Raw genomic sequence first — 23804 nt, 5'->3', positions numbered from 1 at the left:
TCAGAGTTAGCGTGCCTTATCAAAGTTAGCATGCCTTATCAGAGTTAACGAGTTTCATGAGAGTTAACGTGCCTTGCCAGAGTTAGCGTGCCTTATAAGAGTAGCAAATTGAATGCTACGAAACTTATGTCTGTTAATTGGCAATGACGAGAGCTCCAGTCGTCCTGCCCTGAGCCCATGCGGGTTAAATCACTTTAAAGGACATTATCCCCGCACTTTGATTGGCCCGATAGACTGCCTGTCACTTATCAGGAAACTTGACAGGCAGCCTATTTATTTTTTTAAGACCTACTGTAGTTAATTATATCAAGGCTTAGTACCCCCTGGACCCATCACAAGCACTCCCTGGGGTACAGGTCAAGATAAGTAAAAAAGGTGCCAATTTGGGCACCACCATAAACATACATAGTTATTTGGGTTGAAAAAAGACATCCATCCATCGAGTTCAACCAGAGTCCATTGAGTTCAACCACTGAATTAAAGCTATAGTGGTGTGCAGAGGGTAATTTGGGCTCCAGCAAAAGACGGAGCCCAAATTACGAAAAAAAAGTCCAATTCAGCCGCCAGAAATAGCTGTCAGCCGAACTGCATCTTACTCGAGTCCATGGTGGCCTGGAGGGCGCATAGTAATCTATGCCGGCGGGTAATAGGGATTTCCGACTCCGAAGAAAATCCCATTTCCGTCAATGGTGGTTTCCAATTCCGCGGAATTCCCTTTTTCGAGTACCACTGTTTGGTCATTTTTTTGCATTTTCTGATTGGCCAAATACTTCCATGGTGACTCAGGATTCTCTGATTGGTCCAATGCTTCCGAGTTCTGTGATTGGTCTGAAATTTCGCAAAATCTGAATGAGAATCTCTACCGGGAATTGGCAATAGCTGGGTCAGCTGTTCTTCAGCTTCACCCTGCAGCCCAAATTTCCTGGCGCCCTTTTTACATGAATGCAGTCCACGTACCGCATGATGAGAGCCTAGGTTCCAGCTAAGCTGCTTTGGAATCTTGTAAGGATAAATTAAGAAGCTCGGGCAGCACGGTGGCGTAGTGGTCAGTGCTGGGTCCCCGGTTCAAATCCCAGCTAGGGCAACATCTGCAAGGAGTTTGCATGTTCTCCCCATGTTTGTGTGGGTTTCCTCCGGGCACCCTGATTTCCTCCCACACCCCAAAAACATAGAGATAATTTCATTCGCTTCCCTCTAAATTGGCCCTAGCCTGCGATACATACACTACACCATACAGTCATAGGACTATGGTAGGGATTAGATTGTGATCTCCTCTGAGGGACAGTTAGTGACAATATACTCTGTACTGCGCTGCGTAATTTGTCGGCGCTATATATATACTTAAAGCGGAATGAAACCCAACATTTCTACTTTGCTCTAATAGATTATTTACAGCATATTATATACAACCAGCATTTTTTTTACTAGAACTGCATTCGAAGGGTTAACACAGGCTATAGAAGCTTCCCTGCCAGCAGAGCTGGCCACTTCCGAACTTAACATAATGTTATCTTGTGTTTAATTGTATCAAGTGAGAAATGTAAACAAAGCCTTCTCTCACACTGCCAGGTCCCCTGAACAAAGTCAGACAAGCATAAATGCTTTCTGATAGAGGATGATTAAAGCAGTTATAAATAAAATGCAAAGTCAGCTCTCAGAGTAAAATAAGTGTACTTTAGGAACGTATCATTTCTAAATGAATAATAATACTTATGCACAAAAGCAAATATGCTAACCGTATGGCATATAAAAAGTATTGAATATTATGTCAGGGTTTTATACCGCTTTAAATAAATAAGTTCCTACAATGATTACTGAGTCAGCCTAATGCTGGGTACACACGGTATGATTTTCTGTGCGATAGATGCATCCAATTGATAAAATCCCTCATGTCCGATATTACTCCCGATCGATTCTGCGCTTGATTTCTCATAGAAGTGAATGGAAAAAGATAAGAAAAACGAGCTAAGATAAGAGAGCCCAGAATCAAGCGGAAAAATTATCAGGTGGGAAAATTGCATGGAAAATTGTACCGTGTGTACCCAGCATTAAGCCTCATCTACACAGTACAATTTTCCTTTAGATCGGCAGGTCTATTAGAGAATTTCCAACTGGTCCAATCGGATTGCGATAGATTTTGGGTACTTATCAATGCATCAAATCTATCACAAAATTGATCAGAAACAATTTGGACATCTACACACGATGCAATTTCTTATCAGATCACCGGATGATGTGATGGAAAATTGTACCGTGTAGATGAGACTTTAATTATGTAGCCAGTGTACTGATAGCTTATCGAGGCCCATATAGAGGCCGCTGCTATAGCTTACTTGTTAGCAAATGAGATAATCTAGTGTCATGCCAGGGGTCTATGAACTTCTGCATGGATTTCTGCAAGGAAATGGCCACTGTGTATTATACAAACTCTGCAGATGATGTACATACCTTGTGGACACACTAGATGGCAGTGTCTGCAGTGTTTTCTGGAGCCATGCACATTAATCATTGCCAGTGCAGAAATAAACAAATGCTGTGCTATTGTTAAAGGGTCAGTCCACATGTAATTGACATTTTACTTTTTAGAAGATGTGAGAATTAATTAATCTAGCGGTTTTTTTTTTGTTTTCATTTTAATGTGTCTCCAAAATGGAATGCCTGTGCCCGCGTTGCCAGGTCAGTGAAGGCGCCACAATCCAACCTTTATGAGGGCATTTAAAAAAAAAGTGCCAGTCTGTATGCGTCAGATACAAGCGTGTGTTACATATTAATGTCCTTTTTTTTTTAAAAAACAAAGTATTTGCAATTGTTTAATTTTTAGGCAAGCAATGTTGGTTTCCCACAATGCATCCCTACTGAATCTGGGCAGCACGGTGGCACAGTGGTTAGCGCTCTCGCCAGATCAACATCTTGCAAGGGGTTTGTATGTTCTCCCCGTGTCTACGTGGGTTTCCTCCGGGCACTCCGGTTTCCTCCCACATCCCAAAAACATACAGATAAGTTAATTGGCTTCCCCCTTAATTAGCCCTAGACTATAATAAATACACTACACGATACACACATACAACTATGGTGGGGGTTTCAGATTGTGAGCTCCTCCGAGGGGCAGTCAGTGACAAGACTATATTGTCTGTACAGCGCGGCGTAAGATGTCGACGCTATATAAATACTAAATAATAATAATAAGCAAATCATCCCTTTGTGTCCCTGAAAGGCAGACACAGTCCTGGATACATGTGATCTGTGTATGGGCAAGGCTGAATTTACCATAAGACACTGTAGGCACGTGCCTACAGGCGCCTGATGACGGAAAAGCGGCTCACTCCCCTCTTCAAGTGCCTCCCTCCTGCCTTACCTATGCAGAGTCCCGAGCAGAGTGTAAATGAGAGATTATTCCCGTGGGTCTCGGCATTCCACTGACCAGATCTACCTTCAGCCGCGGGAACCTCCTAGCTACCTAATACTTGGGGGTACCTCTAGCTACTTAAAGAGAACCAGAGCCGAAGCACCCTCGTGTATTTTACCTTATAAATCAGTGGGAACATGACAGTAAACACCTAATCTGCTCTTTGTTTCATTGTTCTCTGTTTAATTTGCCTGTTATCACCTCTGATAAGAATCCCGACTGAGCATTCAGTCTGGCTTTGCTACAGAATGATTATAGCTGAGACTGTGTTCTTTGGTGTCTTTTCAAGCCCAAGCCTGCCCCCTGCTGGCTCTGCTCAGGAATCATTATAGCCGAGTCATTATAGCAAAGCTAGACTGAATGCTCAGTCCGGGATTCTTATCTCAGCTGATAACAGTCACTTTTAGCAGTGAGGATGAAACAGAGAGCATGGTAAGTGTTTTCTCTAATGTTCTTACTGATATATATGGTAAAATACATGAGGGTGCTTCGTCTCTGGTTCACTTTAACACCGAGGACGGCTCTGGCTAACTAATAGTAAGGGACACCTGTAGCTACTTATGACAAGAAAGGGAACTGAGAGAGAGAAGTGACAGTTGGGCAGCCGGTTCGGCAGGAGTTTGTAGGTTTATGAAGGGCAAGGTCTAAGGGTGGCCACTAACGATCCAATCTTACCAAATCTATGTAGTAGAAGAGTAAACTGAGTGAATATATTGAATGGATACTATAGGCAGTCCCTTATATTACATAGAAATGGTAAAATTGGATGAAAAGATTGGATCGTTAGTGGCTACCCTAAAGTGCCAGGACATCTGTGCCTATAGGCTCCCGTGATGTAAATCCAGGCCTGTGTATGGGTTACACTTGTTCCCCATGTGTGGCACAGAAGCAGTGATTGTGGGTGCAACATAAGTCACTGGTGACTATTCTTTTTTTGGGAGGGAGGCAAACATCCGTTACCACATGCGTTCTAAGGCTAGGTACACACATGTGGTAACGGTCGGCTTAAACGAGTGATAACAACCGTTTCAGCCAACGATTGTTATATGCGTACAGCGGTTGACAATCGGTGTTGCTCCCGCATTGAGGGTCTTTAGGGTCCGTCTGTCATTATTTTAGCATGTATATAGTGCAGACATCTACCGCAGCGCTGTACATAGTTCCCAACTGCCCCTCTTTTGGAGGGACAGTCCCTCTTTGGGAACCCTGTCTCTCTGTCCCTCTTGCCTCCTCATCTGTCCCTCTTTCAGGACTCATGTATAGATTTGTGTAAATAGATGTGTTTTTCTAAAGAAAAATGTGTTTAATTTACTCTAAACTTTATTTCTATCCATTAAATGTCTTATTTTCAAATGTTAATATGTTTAGAAATGAACCAGGATAGAAAGGACCAGGGTGGTATGAATAATAAAACAACATTTTTCTTATTAATGGTATGTATGACTAGTGGTGGGCCAGGGGTGTGGCAGGGGCGGGGCTTATGTGCCCCTCTTTCTTATCTCAAAAAGTTGGGAGGTATGAGAGTATATATTGTCTTGTTACTTAACTGTCCCACATGGTGGGAATAGACGGGTCGACCGGCGGCTCGATTAGCCGCCGGATATACCCCAGCCGCGTCCCCGCGTGTGCGCGGATCGATTACCGCTCATCCCCGCCGGCACTTCCTAATCAGCGCATCTTCTTCTAGCAATCTGCGCCCGCCTTCACCAGTCATGTGTCCCGCCACCACCTATCGCCACCACTCAGTCCTTATAGTCAGCCTGGAGGCCAGCAGAAGCATGGGACTCCCCATAGGATGTAATAGACCAATTCTTCCTAGCAACAAGGAGACTTTTCATTGGTCCACCATGAACCAATGAGAATTCACCCTGTTACTGAGGATACCCATTGGTCTTTTGCAGCCCAATGGAGATCCCCCATGCTTCTGCCAGTCACTGGGCTGTGTACAGGGACCGAGCGGAGGCGGGACACGTAAGTATTTGTCATGGCAGCGATCCAAGCGGCCGCGGGGACAAGCCTATTCTCATAGGCTTTCATCGCTTACATTTTCCTGCCCAATCCGGTAAAATGTGCAAAGTTCAGACTCTGCGCTCCGCTTACGGCAACGTGGTAAACTGATTTTTTTTTTTACACATGGAAGAGTAGCCTCTTTTTAACATTAGGATCACGCTCTTGTGTTGAAGGGATGTTTAAAAAAAAAGTGCCTAACGGGTAAAAAAAAAAAAATAACAAGTTTGAAATGGCCCTTAAAGGGGAACTTCAGCCTAAACAAACATACTGTCATCAAGTTACATTAGTTATGTTAATTAGAGTAGATAGGTAATATGATCTCTTACCCACCCTGTTTTAAAAGAACAGGCAAATGTTTGTGATTCATGGGGGCTGCCATCTTTGTCATGGGGGCAGCCATCTTTTTGGTTGAAAGGAGGTGACGGAGCAGGAGACACAGTTCCAACTGTCCTGTGTCCTGATTACCCCTCCCAGCTGCATACGCTAGACTTCAAATGTCAAATTCAAAATGTAAAAAAAAAAAAAAAATTGCACCAACACAGCGGAATGAGAACAACAACATCAGAAATCCCATCATGCTTTGCACAGCATCAGGGGAAAAAAGCACGGGCAGTTTTCTTCTGTGCAGCATGTATAAGAGAAACAAAGTTCTGATGCTGTGAAACTGTTAAAGAAACACCAGGCTTTTTCAGTGCTGCTGAGTTGATTTTTAGTCCGGAGGTTCACTTTAAGTTTGACTGATTAGCTGCATGCTTGTTTCAAGTGTGGGATTCAGACAATACTGCAGCCAAATAGATCAGCAGGACTGGCTGGCAACTGCTATTGTTTAAAAGGAAATAAATATGACAGCCTCCATATCACTTTCAGACCAGCTGTCCTTTAATAATTTTCAACACCTGTCCATTCACTGGCAGCCAAACTGTTACACTTTGTCAGTTTGTTTCTATCAGGGACACCGTGGAATAGTGGCGCTTCCTATGCAGTTGAAAAAAAAAACAGGTGGCATGGTGGTGTAGTGGATGGGCCTCTCCCCTTGCAGCATGGTTCCAATCTGGACACTATCTGAATGGCGTTTTGTTCTCACCAGTGGTGTAGCTAAGAAGCTGTGGGCCCCCGATGCAAGTTTTACATGGCCCCCCAATTGCTATATATATATATATATATATATATATATATATATATATATAACTGATACGGCATACCAAAGGCAATCAAGGACAACCACGGTGCCAGAGTTGCAAGAAAGGGATGGGGAACAGTGTGTTAATGATCACTACAATTCAAATCATCTATAGACGTTATCGTTACCAGCACAGGATCAATAGAGAGTGAATACTGTGGTTAAGAGAGGGGCCCATACGCCTTGATGCTGTCGTAACCTCTGCAACCCTATTGCTATGCCACTGGTTCTTACAAGGTTTGTGTAGGTTTTCACCCATACCAAAAACCAGCAGATATGTTTTTGGGCTTTCCCCAGAACTGGCCTAGACAGTGACAGCATCATATGACTATGGTAAGGATTAGATTGTGAGCCAGTGACATGGCTATGTACTCTGTAAAGTGCTGCAGAAGATGTCAGTGCTGTATAAATACATAATAATAATATGGTAGGGCATTAGGCTATGACTATGGTAGGATTAGAGTGTGAGCCCCTCTGAGGACAGTCAGTGACATGACTATGTACTCTGTAAAGTGCTGCAGAAAATGTCAGTGCTATGTAAATACATAATAATAATAATATGGTAGGACATTACACTATGGCTATGCTAGGATTAGAGTGTGAGCTCCTCTGAGGACAGTCAGTGACATGGCTATGTACTCTGTAAAGTGCTGCAGAAAATGTCAGTGCTATGTAAATACATAATAATAATAATATGGTAGGACATTAGACTATAACTATGGTAGGGATTAGATTGTGAGCTCCTCTGAGGACAGTCAGTGACATGATTCTGTACTCTGTAAGTGTCTTAATAAAAGCATACTATTTCTTTCATTAACTACAGATACAGTCTAAACAATAATTGACATACACAACGGTTTTTAACTGATTTCACAGTCATTACCCATTTCCACTGTCTGAGATTAATATGTCATTTTTCACGCATATTTGCCCGCATTTAATATTCAGCTGGCGAGGCAGCGTGAAGCCGTCGATGAAGTGGCTGCTCGAAGCCGCGTTCTCCTTGCGGCGGCTGTAATACACAACCAGCAATCTATACCAGGCGGTCCTGCGGCAGGAAACACTAAGTACAGCTCTAACAAACAAGCCCAGATTCCCCCAAATATAGGTTCATCTCATGTGGATGAGATTAGAGCACAAATTGAAGCCTTAACTGCATCATTTAGTGGAAGGATCTCGCTGTCTGTCATTTGATTGTAATTACTCAGTAGAGCAGCAAGTGGCTCAGCCCCTGTGCCTCAATGCCACTTAGCCTACTTTCTCCTGCAGCACAAGCTGCCTCCTGTTATTATGTATTACTACTTTATACAGCGCTGCTATCTATTTAAAGCCCACTGAAATGCAAAATCAAACATCTGGAAGAAGGACTAGAAAAGCATGTATCGTGCTGCCCCAGCCATCTTTCCTTTTAACCACTTGACCACTACCGGGTGTGTTCCCCTTATGAACCAGAGCAATTTTCACCTTTCTGCACTTCTCCCATTTATACGCCAATAGCTTTATCACTATTTTTCACATCAAAATGCTCTATATTTTGTTTTTTCACCACCAATTAGGCTTTCTTTGGGAGGTACTTTTTGCTAAGAATTATTTTATTCTAAATGCATTTTAACGTGAATAATAAAAAAAATTTGAAAAAAAAAAAAACCCCATTATTTCTCAGTTTTCAGCCATTGTAGTTTTAAAATGAAATGTGCTACTGTGGATAAAATCCACATGTTATTTGCCATTTATCCCAGTTATTACAATGTTTAAATTATCTCCCCAGTACAATGTATGGCGACAATGTTTTATTTGGAAATAAAGGTGTGTTTTTTAAGTTTTGCGTTAGTTTAAACTGTATCACTAATTACGAGCCCTTATTTGTAAAAATAACAGTAATATACCCTCATGACCTACATATTAAAAAAGACAAGTAGCTAATTATGTATTTTTTAAATGCAACTTTTCTGAATTCTTTTTTTTGTTACAAGTTCTCTATCTTAGTAACGGGGGTGGGGGGGGGGGAGTTGGGGGTAAGGGTTCATTAATGGGGGCTCGGGGCAGGATGGGGGCACTGGTGTACTTTTAGGGTTGTGCACCCATCGGATGGAGCCTCCCCAGCCTCTGCCTTAGGCAGCCCTGCCCTAAAGACAAAGTGGCCACTTACTGAAACCTCACAGAGGCACTAGGCGAGGCCACACCTACAAAGTACAGAAGAGGAGCAGAGAGCATTCTGAGTCTTCCTGGAGAGGTGAGTATCTAGTTTTCCCTCTGCAGTTAAGTTTAACTTTTTTTACCTGAAGTTTTGCTCTATTGTTTGCAGCTTCCAGACACAGCTGCAGCCAGCCCAGTTCCTGTCCAAAACACACTGCTGTTTCTAGGCTCCATTCCCACCCGCTTCCACCTCAGCCAGGCTTTGGTCCAGCAGCAGCTCTGTACACTCAAGCTGTGTGACACCGAGATAATCGTCACAGAATACACTGACTGTGGCTTACCGTATAGCAAGTGACAGGCATTACTACCAGATAGCTAAGGGAGTAGAGAGCGCAAAGTTGATCTAACATGTACTGAATCATCACTTCATGAGCTATTTTGTATCATGTCATTAAAGTGATATTATACTCAAATTTTATATATGGTCTAAAGCAGGCATGGGCAACCTTGGCCCTCCAGCTGTTAAGGAACTACAAGTCCCACAATGCATTGCAGGAGTCTTACAGCCACAGTCATGACTCAAAGGCAAATGCATTGTGGGACTTGTAGTTCCTTAACAGCTGGAGGGCCAAGTTTGCTCATGCCTGGTCTAAAGCATTAAACACAACATAAAATCAAAAGCTAAAACCATTTTTTTTTCAAGGTACTGGAGGGGTTAAAGAGACTCTGTAACAAAAAAAAAAGTTCCCCTGAGGGCTACTCACCTCGGGAGGGGGAAGCCTCAGGGTCCCAATGAGGCTTCCCCCATCCCTGTAGCTGCAGGCAGTCCAGCGCTGGCTCCCCCGAAGTCTCCGGCAATCCTGGCTCGACAAGTCTGACAAGCTACATTTATTTACCTTTCCTGGCTCCAGCGGGGGCGCTGTTGCAGCTCTCAGCACGGAGATAGGCGGAAATAGCCGATCTCTGTCGGGTCCGCTCTGCTGCGCCTATGCAGGCGCTGGAGACTTGCGCCTGCGCAGTAGAGCGGCCCGACAGTGATAGGCTATTTCCGCCTATCTCCGAGGCAGAGAGCCGATACTGCGCCTGCGCTGGAGTCGGGAAGGTAAATATTTACATCCCCGCCGTTCCAGGGGTTTTTTCGCCACTGCCGTGGGACACAGGAGGACGGGGGCAAGCCTCGATAGGATCTAAGGCTTCCCCCACCCCAGTGACCACCCCCCAGGGGAACTTTTTCTCGTTACATGTTTTCTTTAAAACTCAAGCATTTTGCCTGATTTAGGCTGCTTTCACAGTGGGACGTTACAGGCGCACGTTAGAGCAGCCTGTAACGCAGCCCACCGCACAGTAATGAAAAATCAATGGGGCTGTTCACAGTGCCCACGTTGCGTTACATTGTAACGCTGCGTCACAAGGCAACGTACTGCATGCAGTACTTTAGACGCGGCTGAGCCGCGTTAGACTGCTTGCACATGCTCACTAATGTTGGGGAGGAGCGGAGAGCGGCCAGGCACATGGCTAAATAATATGCACTGCACGTTATGACGTGCAGTGTTTACTTCCTGGAGCGGCCGCTCTGTGCGGCGATTGGCCGGCGGGACCACGTGATGCCACATGCGCACAAGAGTGCGCATCACTGACGCCAGAGTGAGCTGCACAACGCGGCTCACTCTGACGTCCAGATCCAGCACCACCAGGCGTTCCGTTAGGGGGACGTTATGCGACCTTAACGCCCCCTCTAACGCAACGTCCTGGTGTGAAATTAGCCTAAATGCAAATTGATAAGCTTGACTAGAATTATCAGATTGTTTTGGAAGTGTAATAAACTGTATAAAGAAGGTAGAAAAGTTCCTGCTGTATCCGGGGAGAAGCAGAAAACTTTATCTCCTTTATTTGTTCTCTAACTACTTAATTAGGAGATAATTTGTCCTGCAGCTGGCAATTATATCAGTTAGCTTCAGTGAGGTGTAAATATGCATTGGAATTACAACAGAGCAGTCTTACAGTGTTTCATATTCAGGATGACAGTCAGGCAGCTAAAATCTATGAACTATTGAACCTTTTTATCTCTTTCTTGCTCTCAGGAACCATTTTCTGCTAGGAAAGTGTTTTACAGTTGGAATTTCTTATCATTGAGGGTCACACTGTCACTTCCTGTCTGAGTCAGGACTGAGACAGCCACTTGCATGTTTAACTCTTTCAGGCAGAGAAAGAAAAAAAAAACACAGCATAGTTATTTGTGTACTAGGCACTGTACATACACGTCTATCTCATCATGCTACATGTCAACTCGGGTAACCTTTAAGGAAAACTTGTTAGTAGATCCTGGCGTCTCAAAAGAAACATGCAGCTTCTAGAAGCCGTTTGCTGCTGCTGGTGTTGCGTTTGAAGCAGTGGCCGTTCACACTTGGCGATTTTTTGGTGATCGCATTTAGCGCTTCTATAGCATTGAACCACGATCGCCGGGAAATCGCCTGAAAATGGTGCAGGCGACACATTTGCATTTCGCGTTTGTGGGCGATTTGCGCCAATTAGCGCAAATCGGTCAAGTAAGAACGGGCCTATAGACTTAGAAATAGAGATAGAATTACACTAGCGCTTTGAAAAGGGCCCAAACCCTGTATTTCTGCAGTAAACACAATATTGTGTGTACAAACGTGATCATGTGACCACAGCTATGAGGTTACATCAAGGTCCTCAGCATCCCTCGGAAGTCAGATGTGGCCCTGCAGCCGCTACACCTCCATCACGGGCCATAGACCATTTCTGCACACAGCTCCGATCAATGAATTCAACTCAACATTTCTGAATATCAGCAGGAGCATTTTATTTTATCTTCAGGATCTATCGTAAGGCTGGAGATTTATTTCTTGGCAAATCCCTTTAATCTGGCCTTGCAGGAGAATTCCTGTAGGCGCACATGGCGAACATGTGTACTCAGAACCCTTCCCAGATGTTCCCTCGTGTTACTGAAATTAATTACATTTTTAGGGTCTATCCTCAAATGCCACCGGCTGCAGGGAGAAGAATGATCTCTGAGCCACCCTCCCCCATCCCCCCCCCCCCCCCCCCCCCCCCCCCGGACTTTCCTGAGCAGTTCCTGGCAGTTAAAGTCGACCTGAACTCTTGTACAGGACAGAAGGACAATGTAGAAAAAAATGCACCTTGTATGTGTTTAAAGAGTTTAGCCGGTCTAATTCCCCCTCATCTGTGACTAATCACAAGTTGTAATATGATCCCTCAGCTATGCCAGCTGACGGTCATGGCAGATAAGCTCATTTGAAAGCACAGGATGTTAACAATATGTCTGCTTCCATGAAAGCAGGAAGTAGACACACTGCAGATTTATTGCAGGATTTGTATCAGCTGTAACAAAGAAATGTTTTTCTGTAAAGGTTGTTATGCTGTTGCTTATCTTTTAAAGCAGAGAGGAAGTTCTGAGTTCAGGTCCACTTTAAGTGCTTATCACTTCTGCCTTGTAGCTCTGAGGCCCTGAAATCACTTCCCGCATACAACACTGTCTTCCTGGAAAAGGTACACATGAGTCAATAACGTATAGGAGCTCACCAAATACAGATAGGAGAGATTGATGTGGGTGTTACCAGTATTCTAATGTTGCCTTCCCCAACTTATACCTTATACTAACCCTCCCCTACCTACGCCTAAGACTAACCTCCTTACCAACGCCTAAGACTAACCTCCTTACCTACGCCTAAGACTAACCTCCTTACCTACGCCCAAGACTAACCTCCTTACCTACGCCCAAGACTAACCTCCTTACCTACGCCCAAGACTAACCTCCTTACCTACGCCCAAGACTAACCTCCTTACCTACGCCCAAGACTAACCTCCTTACCTACGCCCAAGACTAACCTCCTTACCTACGCCCAAGACTAACCTCCTTACCTACGCCCAAGACTAACCTCCTTACCTACGCCCAAGACTAACCTCCTTACCTACGCCCAAGACTAACCTCCTTACCTACGCCCAAGACTAACCTCCTTACCGACACCTAAGACTAACCTCCTTACCGACACCTAAGACTAACCTCCTTACCGACACCTAAGACTAACCTCCTTACCGACACCTAAGACTAACCTCCTTACCGATGCCCAAGACTAACCTCCTTACCTACGCCCAAGACTAACCTCCTTACCTACGCCCAAGACTAACCTCCTTACCTATGCCCAAGACTAACCTCCTTACCTATGCCCAAGACTAGCCTCCTCACCGACGCCTAAGACTAACCTCCTTACCTACGCCCAAGACTAACCTCCTTACCTATGCCCAAGACTAACCTCCTTACCTATGCCCAAGACTAACCTCCTTACCGACGCCTAAGACTAACCTCCTTACCTACGCCCAAGACTAACCTCCTTACCGACGCCCAAGACTAACCTCCTTTCCGACGCCTAAGACTACCCTCCTTACCTATGCCCAAGACTAACCTCCTTACCTATGCCTAAGACTAACCTCCTTACCTACGCCCAAGACTAATCTCCTTACCTATGCCCAAGACTAACCTCCTTACCTACGCCCAAGACTAACCTCCTTACCTACGCCCAAGACTAACCTCCTTACCTACGCCCAAGACTAACCTCCTTACCTACGCCCAAGACTAACCTCCTTACCTACGCCCAAGACTAACCTCCTTACCTACGCCCAAGACTAACCTCCTTACCAACGCCTAAGACTAACCTCTTTACCGACGCCTAAGACTAACCTCCTTACTAACGCCTAAGACTAACCTCCTTACCTATGCCCAAGACTAACCTCCTTACCAACGCCTAAGACTAACCTCCTTACCAACGCCTAAGACTAACCTCCTTACTAATGCCTAAGACTAACCTCCTTACCAACGCCTAATACTAACCTCCTTACCAACGCCTAAGACTAACCTCCTTACCGACGCCTAAGACTAACCTCCTTACCGACGCCTAAGACTAACCTCCTTGCCTACACCTAACTCTAAACACCCCACTACCAATGCTTAACACTAACCCCTACTTAGGCCGAACAATAACACCCCCCTCCTCCCACTAACTTCCCTACCTATATGCCTAACGCTATACCCCCCTCCCCACACACACAATACTAACCTCCTTACCTACGCCTATCACTAACATCCCTACCTACCTATTTACACCTAACACTAACTTCCTAGCACTAACCCCTCCAATGCCAATACCTAACACTAACCATCACCTAGGCCTAATAATAACCTCCCCCCCCCCACAAACACACCTAACACTAGCGTTCTTACCTACGCCTAATGCTAGGTGGGGGGGGCACCACCTAAAACTAACCTCCTTACCTAAACCTAACACCAACCAACCTACCAACACCTAACACTAACCTCCTTACCTACGCCTAACACTAACCCCCCTACCATCACCTAACACTAACCTCCTTACCTACGCCTAACACTAACCCCCTACCACCACCTAACACTAACCTCCTTACCTAAACCTAACACTAACCCACCTACCAACACCTAACACTAACCTCCTTACCTACGCCTAACACTAACCCCCCTACCATCACATAACACTAACCTCCTTACCTACGCCTAACACTAACCCCCTACCACCACCTAACACTAACCTCCTTACCTAAACCTAACACCAACCCACCTACCAACACCTAACACTAACCTCCTTACCTACGCCTAACACTAACCCCCTACCACCACCTAACACTAACCTCCTTACCTACGCCTAACACTAACCCCCCTACCATCACCTAACACTAACCTTCTTACCTACGCCTAACACTAACCCCCCTACCATCACCTAACACTAACCTCCTTACCTACGCCTAACACTAACCCCCCTACCATCACCTAACACTAACCCTCCTTACCTACGCCTAACACGAACCCCCCTACCATCGCCTAACAGTAACCTCCTTACCTACGCCTAACACGAACCCCCCTACCATCACCTAACACTAACCTCCTTACCTACACCTAACACCAGCCCCCCTACCATCACCTAACACTAACCTCCTTACCTACGCCTAACACGAACCCCCCTACCATCACCTAACACTAACCTCCTTACCTACACCTAACACCAACCCCCCTACCATCACCTAACACTAACCTCCTTACCATCACCTAACACCAACCCCCCTACCATCACCTAACACCAACCCCCCTACCATCACCTAACACTAACCCCCCTACCATCACTTAACACTAACATCCCTAGCTACGCGGCTACACCGAACACTATATTATTTAGAATACACACTATAATGGTACATTTTCCTGCTTTTAGCATCAGAAATACTTTCTACGTTTATATATTCCTGTATATTGGTGTGTAGCCCCAGTGATGTTAGGCTGTTCAGCTATGCAGAATACTCTGGGCATAATTTTCACTGGGCTCTCAGAAAACAAACATTCCACAGTGATGCACCTGCCATTAGTAAAGATGCCTTGCAATCCATGTATGATTGTTTATTGTTACATCACTATTTTGTGTACGATTGTTTAATGCTGTAAAGCCCCTGGGTAACATTGTTTATTGTTATAATGCCTCCCTATCTATTGTACAGTAATGCATAATGTGTGCACTTTTTAACCAATTCACATCCACACCGCGTCTCCCACTTATGGACCAGAGCAGTATTGACATTTTAGCTATGTCCCTATTTAATCAGAAATAACGTTATCCCTACTTATGACACCAAAATGAAATATATATATTTTTTTCATTGTATGCCATTTTTCCCCTCAATCAATTTTGTTTTCTATGTATTTTAATAGGAAAAGTAGGAAAAAAACAGAGAGAAAAAAAAACACACATTATTTCTCAGTTTTACCAATTCCAGTTTAAAAATAAAAAGCGATTTTGATTTTGTAGATAAAAAAACAATTTTTGGGGGGCTATTTCTACTTTTTATCACAAAACTTAAAGCGGATCCGAGATGAAAAACTAACTATAACAAGTAACTTGTCTATGTATCTTATGTAAAGTTTAGATAGTTTACACAGCAAATCTAGCTGCAAACAGCTTTAATAGAATATGGTTATTTATTCCTGTGATAAAATGACAGCAGCCATGTTGTTTGTAAACATTACACAGAGGCAGGCTTATCTGCACCATCAGCATTCAGACTGAAAAAAACCTAATCCCCCTCCTCCTCCCCTCTGCCTCTGAAATCTCTGGCTAGAAATACCTCCCCCTCCTCCTGCCCAGACTAAGCTCCCATGAGCCTTTGCTACTGCCAAGGCTCTCTGAAAAACTGGGCAGGGCTTTTTTAGTTTATAGGGAATTTGAGTATTAAAACAAAAACAAAAAAGTATTTGGCTTGAGGAATGCCCTATAAACTATAGGAAAGGAACACAATTATGCAATGAGTAAAAGTTCATCTCGGATCCACTTTAAATTACGTTCCTGTCACAATTTATGGTGAGGATGATTGATTCTGAAATAATGCTGCAGTGTGTATTTTCATTATGAACTGAGAACATAGTATTTTTAATGGTAAAAAATCTTATTGGCTCAGGGAACATATATTCGCTTTGACCAATTAGTGCAGCAGCAGATCGTGCCAGAGGTTTTGTACAGGAACAAGCCCAATCGTGCACAGCTGTGCTTCAGCTACATGACTTATATCTACGTCCTCTTGGCTTAGATGAAGTCACAGAGGATGTAGATATAATGTAGTAGTGGAAAAAGTGGTTACATAAAGTTAAATAATAATAGTTTTTGTCAGCATTTTTATGTGGTTACAAAAAAGGTTGAAATATCATATACTTACCACCAGATGGCACACTGGTACAGCTGCCTCCATTCTGGCACGGTTTCCTCTCGCAGGCATCAGGATAGAGAACGCAGCCGAGCTTTAATTCAGTTAAGCCAACCACTTCTGCAAAGCTGCTTCTCTTGTTCTGAAGAGGCAGTTCGTTGTTATTCAAGACGACGGAATCCAGGCATCCCTGGAAGCCGCCCAATACCTGCGTACTCCTTTTGTCAGTCAGGCTCCGGACGTTTTCCACTTGCACCTGAGCGCCAAAGTAGATGGAGCTGTCAGTGCCCAGGGTCTGGAAGTAGAGCGGGGCCTTGCGGCGTTCCACGTAGCTATCATCCAGCGACAAGCTTGTGAAATTCCGATTCAGCTCCAGGAAGACCGAGTGCCAGCTCCCATCATTCACCATCCTGCCAGAAATTCCCAGGATTCCTGGGCCGCTGCCACAGTCCAACTGGAACCACAACTTACCGTCCACAATCTGCGGGAGGAACAAAAAGAGAGAGCGCCGGGGGTGAGACACGTACAGTTATCAACTGAAAACATTTCCATGTCGTGTGAGAGACATTGTGTCAGAGCGATGATGGATAAAAACCAAGCTAGGATAAATTAAAACCTCTCAACAGCCTGAGAAGTCAAGCAGTGTAATCTTGTGAGAAATACAGTGCTTAAAGTGAACTGAACACCATTTTTAGCACCCAGGGCATCTCAATAGCACATAAAAAATGCACGCCAACAATGTGTCTCGTTATTTTTTTTAAAAAAAAAAACACCTTTCATTTTACCTTTTATTTTGACATTCAATAGTTAGCAAAGATTGTATTACCCTACTTCAGCCAGACTGCCCAATCACAGAGGTTTCAGGCAGCTAAGGGCATAAGTAATTGTTTTATTGCACACATTAGCAAAAAAAAGTAAACAATATCTTTCATCAACAGAGAGGGGTGGGTAATTAGGACAACTGTTTCAAAGAGTTTATCCAGAGGGAAGGTGTGAAGATAGCATCTGTGACTTCTGTAAATAAGGGCAGCTAAAGGGGAGGGGGGGGGGGATGGCAGCTCCTATAGCTATTAGAAACCAGGACAAACTGCAGGAAAAAGGTGCTTAGTTCTCTTTAAAGGGAACCTGAAGGGAGAGGGATATGGAGGCTGCCATATTAATTTCCTTTAACAAATACCAGCTGCCTGTCAGCCCTGCTGATCTATTCGGCTGCAGTAGTGTATGAATCACACCAGAAGCAAGCATGCAGCTAAACTTGTCACCTGATCTGCTGCATGCAAGTTCAGGGTCTATGGCTAAAAGAATAAGAAGCAGAGCATCAGCAAGACAGCCAGGCAGCTGGTATTGCTTAAAATGAAATAAATATGGCAGCCTCAATATCACTCTCACTTTGGCCTCATTCACACCTAAAATAGAAAACGCAAGCATATTTTGCATTTTTGAGCGTTTTTTCTCCTCCCGGCGCTCCACTGCGTGCTGCGTTTCTTGTAAAATCGCATCATGCGAATTCTGGGGGAAGTTGATTGGGATTATGCATTGGTGGAGGGTCGGTTAGGGTTAGGCATCAGTAGGGTTAGGCATTGTGGGGTGGAGGGGGTGTTCGGTTGCGGTTAGGAATCGGTGGGGCGTTAGTTAGGGTTAGGCATCAGCAGAGGGAGGTCTTGTGTGACAATAGGGTCAGGTTTAAGAACAGTAAAATAACAGGAGAAAAAAAGGAAAACCGAGAGCCCAATATAGTGTAGTATGTCAAGAATGGTTGGTAAATAGGTAAAGTGAGAAAGATTATACTCACAAACATGGGTTACCGTCCAGGTAACCACTATAAAGGCAGGTGAGGAAATAAAGCCTGTCCTCACTCAGGGCTAAGAAGTCGCTCTCTGTAGAGTTGGGAAAAGGAGGTAGCACTCCCATCCACCAGGAGTGGATGCAATAGATTTGTAGTTGATACAGAGGCGCCAGCAGGATAAAAATTCATAAAAATTCTAAAATTGTTTGGAGGAAGTGGTGGACCTGCCTCCACAAACAAACAGACGTCCTGTTCTTATATAAATAAACACATTTATTATACGATACCCCAAATGGTAATTGCAACGCGTTTCGCAGGTCAAGCCTGCTTCATCAGGCAAACAAGGGGTTAACAGAAGGTCTGCAGTATCAGATATAGCGCCTCAGTGTCGACACTGATATCTGATACTGCAGACCTTCTGTTAACCCCTTGTTTGCCTGATGAAGCAGGCTTGACCTGCGAAACGCGTTGCAATTACCATTTGGGGTATCGTATAATAAATGTGTTTATTTATATAAGAACAGGACGTCTGTTTGTTTGTGGAGGCAGGTCCACCACTTCCTCCAAACAATTTTAGAATTTTTATGAATTTTTATCCTGCTGGCGCCTCTGTATCAACTACAAGTAAAATAACAGTCACATTTACCAATATTTTAATATCGAAATTACTGTAATTTTATCTATATTCTACTAATGGATATTTCCGCCACTCAAATTTGCACAGCGCCCATTTAGGAATCTCCACACAACTCCACAGGGGACATGATTCAACAAATCTGGCCTGTCTGCTATATGGTGGTCAGGATTACCATCCTATTCTGGGACTTGCCCGGAGTACTGAGAGAAACTGAGAGAAATATGGAGGCTGCCATATTTATTTCCTCTTAAACAATACCAGTTGTCTGGCTGTCCTGCTGTTCTTTCATTCATCAGTAGTATCTGAATCACATGCCTGAAACCAGCATGTAGCAAACACAGTCAAATACAGTGGGTTGCAAAAGTATTCGGCCCCCTTGAAGTTTTCCACATTTTGTCACATTACTGCCACAAACATGAATCTATTTTATTGGAATTCCACGAGAAAGACCAATGCAAAGTGGTGTACACGTGAGAAGTGGTTTGAGAATCATACATCATTCCAAACATTTTTTATTACTAAATAACTGCAAAGTGGGGTGTGCGTAATTATTCAGCCCCCTGAGTCAATACTTTGTAGAACCACCTTTTGCTGCAATTACAGCTGCCAGTCTTTTAGGGTATGTCTCTACCAGTTTTGCACATCTAGAGACTGAAATCCTTGCCCATTCTTCTTTGCAAAACAGCTCCAGCCCAGTCAGATTAGATGGACAGCGTTTGTGAACAGCAGTTTTCAGATCTTGCCACAGATTCTCGATTGGATTTAGATCTGGACTTTGACTGGGCCATTCTAACACATAGATATGTTTTGTTTTAAACCATTCCATTGTTGCCCTGGCTTTATGTTTAGGGCCATTGTCCTGCTGGAAGGTGAACCTCTGCCCCAGTCTCAAGTCTTTTGCAGTCTTCAAGAGGTTTTCTTCCAAGTTTGCCCTGTATTTGGCTCCATCCATCTTCCCATCAACTCTGACCAGCTTCCCGGTCCCTGCTGAAGAGAAGCACCCCCTGATCATGATGCTGCCACCACCATATTTGACAGTGGGGATGGTGTGTTCAGAGTGATGTGCAGTGTTAGTTTTCTGCCACACAGTGTTTTGCATTTTGGCCAAAAAGTTCCATTTTGGTCTCATCTGACCAGAGCACCTTCTTCCACATGGTTGCTGTGTCCCCCACGCGGCTTGTGGCAAACTGCAAACGGGACTTCTTATGCTTTCTGTTAACAAAGCCTTTCTTCTTGCCACTCTTCCATAAAGGCCAACTTTGTACAGTGCATGACTAATAGTTGTCCTATGGACATAGTCTCCCACCTGAGCTGTAGATCTCTGCAGCTCGTCCAGAGTCACCATGGGCCTCTTGACTGCATTTCTGATCAGCGCTCTCCTTGTTCGGCCTGTGAGTTTAGGTGGATGGCCTTGTCTTGGTAGGTTTACAGTTGTGCCATACTCCTTCCATTTCTGAATGATCGCTTGAACAGTGCTCCGTGGGATGTACAAGGCTTTGGAAATCTTTTTGTAGCCTAAGCCTGCTTTAAATTTCTCAATAACTTGATCCCTGACCTGTCTTGTGTGTTCTTTGGACTTCACGGTGTTGTTGCTCCCAATATTCTCTTAGATAACCTCTGAGGCCCTCACAGAGCAACTGTATTTGTACTGACATTAGATTACACACAGGTGCACTATTTAGTCATTAGCACTCATCAGGCAATGTCTATAGGCAACTGACTGCACTCAGATCAAAGGGAGCCGAATAATTATGCACACACCACTTTGCAGTTATTTGTAAAAAATGTTTGGAATCATGTATGATTTTCATTCCACTTCTCACGTGTACACAACTTTGTGTTGGTCTTTCATGTGGAATTACAATAAAATTGATTCATGTTTGTGGCAGTAATGTGACAAAATGTGGAAAACTTCAAGGGGGCCGAATACTTTTGCAACCCACTGTATCTTATTTGCATGCTTGTTCAAGGTCTATGGCTAAAAGTATTCGAAAGACAAAGGCTCAGCTAGTAAACGGTAGCAGGAAGAAAGGGCACTGGCTGAGGGTGGACGAAAAAGGCGCCGCCACAGACTCTAATGCAATTATCGCTCCACAGACTCTAATGCAATTATCGCTAATACAGCAAAAAAAAGGACGAGGCAATAAATATTGTTGATAACATTACATTATAATTTTTGAGGTAGTTATCGTTTTTACTTACAACGATATCGTTTTTGTCATATTATTTAGTTAATAAGAACAGATTTTACGTTTTCAAAGGTATTATTGTTAATATATGTAAAAGGGTGTTTCTGCAGAGGGAGTGGTTTGCGTTAGGCACCACCAAGGGGAGTGGTTAGGGTTAGGTACCACTTAGGCGGCAGTTAGTTTTAGGCAACACCAAGGGGGGAGGTTAGGGTTAGGCACTACCAGGGGGTTAGGTTTAGGCAGCACCCGGGGGGGGGGGGGGTTAGGGTTAGGCACCACTGGGGTGTGGTTAGTGTTAGGCACCACTAGGGTGTGGTTAGGGTTAGGCACCACTGGGGGGGGGGCTTAGGGTTAGGCGCCACTAGGGGATTGGTTAGTTTTAGGCACCACTAGGGGAGTGGTTAGTTTTAGGCACCACTAGGGGAGTGGTTAGTTTTAGGCACCATCAGGGGAGGGTTTTGTGTGAGGGTAGGGTTGGGTTAAGCAGTATTGTCGAAAAACGTAACGATATTTAATGTTAATATATATTCGATATTATTTCTCGTTTGTTTTTGCAACAGTAATTATTGTTAATAAAACTTGACAACAATGGTTCTCATTAGCAAATACCTGGCGCCAAATTCTTAATAAGTCGGTCCCCTTTTTTCACGGCGCCCTTTTTTCATGCATGCAGTCAGCCAGCCAATGTGCATTGTTTAAAAGGAAATAAATATGTCAGCCTCCATATCCCCTCTCATTTCAGGTTGCCTTTAAATCACTCATGAACATTAGGTGAACAATCAGGTGTTGTGTGGACAATTTTAGGCCATATTAAAGAAGGAAAGGAAAAACACAGATCCTCTCAGCATTAATTTACTCACTCAGCGAGCGAATACTAATAGCGACATATGTGAATATTGCTTCAACATCTCACTCAGCGACAGGCAGCGATTTTCCGACTTTGGGTAACAGGATCCAGAATGAGACATCATTCACAGAGAGTGACAGTAGTTTAGAAAGGATCAGATGTCGCTGCTTGCCGCAGCTCATTTTTCCCACATGTGAAAATGGGTATTCTGGGAGGGCGGGAGCGATTCCTGCAGCTCGGGCCCCACCACAGGCAATTCACTACACCTCTTACATAAACACTGACGCCGATCTCTTACTGCCGCTGATTAGGTGTTTAGAGCAGACACGTATGATTGGATTAGAGGGATTTTTTTTCCTTTTCATATTATTTAAAACCTGACAGCTTAATCACATGTGGTTAGTAAGCTGTAGCTGCCTCACTCGGCTGATCTCATGGTTCTTACTTGTCAGGACAGCGGCCATTTTGTGAGTCTGCATCATGAATAGGCAGCTTATCTTCCTTATGATGGCCTGCAGGGTAAGTATTGTATGTTTTTAAATTGTTTGCAAATGTGCTGTGTGTAAAAAGGATTGCAAGGAGGATGTCTGGAGTAGACGGAAGGGCCTTTCAGAAAAGCACAAACAACACAGAGAGCACAGGAGCCCCCTATAGGGTTATAGTTAAGCTGCACTAAGAATAAGCAATGAACAGGTACTCACAACCGTGGGTTGCAAGCAGAGCCGGATTTCTGGAAAGGCCACCAGGGCCCCGGCCTTGGGCGACTGCAGCACGAGGGGGCACCTGGACATGAAAGACGAGATGCCACATATGAAAGAGAAGGCTGCAGATGGGGAACAACACATGAAAAAGGAGGCTGATGCCCAAGGGAGCTGTACATGAAAGAGAGGGTCTTCAGTACAGGGATGTTACACATGGAAGATGGGGCGGCACATGGAATGGGAGGGGCTCCTGTACAGGGATGTTACACATGAAAGAGGGGGCTGCACATGGAATGGGAGGGGCTGCAGTGCAGGGATGTTACACATGGAAGAGGGCGCGGCACATGGAATGGGAGGGGCTGCAGTACAGGGATGTTACACATGGAAGAGGGGGCTGCACATGGAATGGGAGGGGCTGCAGTACAGGGATGTTACACATGGAAGAGGGGGCGGCACATGAAATGGGAGGGGCTGCAGTACAGGGATGTTACACATGGAAGAGGGGGCTGTACATGGAATGGGAGGGGCTGCAGTACAGGGATGTTACACATGGAAGAGGGGGCTGCACATGGAATGGGAGGGGCTGCAGTACAGGGATGTTACACATGGAAGAGGGGGCTGCACATGGAATGGGAGGGGCTGCAGTGCAGGGATGATACATATGGAAGAGGGGGCGGCACATGGAATGGGAGGGGCTGCAGTACATGGATGATACACATGGAAGAAGGGGCGGCACATGGAATGGAAGGGGCTTCTGTACAGAGATGTTACACATGAAAGAGGGGGCTGCACATGGAATGGGAGGGGCTGCAGTGCAGGGATGATACATATGGAAGAGGGGGCTGCACATGGAATGGGAGGGGCTGCAGTACAGGGATGTTACACATGGAAGAGGGGGCTGCACATGGAATGGGAGGGGCTGCAGTACAGGAATGTTACACATGGAAGAGGGGGCGGCACATGGAATGGGAGGGGCTGCAGTACAGGGATGTTACACATGGAAGAGGGGGCGGCACATGAAATGGGAGGGGCTGCAGTACAGGGATGTTACACATGGAAGAGGGGGCTGCACATGGAATGGGAGGGGCTGCAGTACAGGGATGTTACACATGGAAGAGGGGGCTGCACATGGAATGGGTGGGGCTGCAGTGCAGGGA

At 44.7% G+C, this 23804-nt stretch overlaps 1 protein-coding gene across 9 annotated transcripts in view; it reads right to left on the bottom strand.

The window, feature by feature from the left end:
• Nucleotides 1-23804, bottom strand: part of FAT3 (FAT atypical cadherin 3) — an 863405-nt gene that overhangs the window by 37003 nt on the left and 802598 nt on the right. For all 9 annotated transcript variants that reach the window (XM_068266799.1, XM_068266797.1, XM_068266801.1 and 6 more), the window contains one exon: nt 16500-16968. In XM_068266799.1, coding sequence (XP_068122900.1) covers nt 16500-16968 — 469 coding nt within the window. The remainder of the gene's footprint in view (nt 1-16499; nt 16969-23804) is intronic.

This window comes from Hyperolius riggenbachi, chromosome 2 (genome assembly GCF_040937935.1).
Source record: "Hyperolius riggenbachi isolate aHypRig1 chromosome 2, aHypRig1.pri, whole genome shotgun sequence".
In the NCBI taxonomy this organism is placed as follows: Eukaryota; Metazoa; Chordata; class Amphibia; order Anura; family Hyperoliidae; genus Hyperolius; species Hyperolius riggenbachi.
The sequence above is the reverse complement of the archived record's forward strand: the minus strand, read 5'-3'. Positions and strand labels throughout refer to the sequence as shown.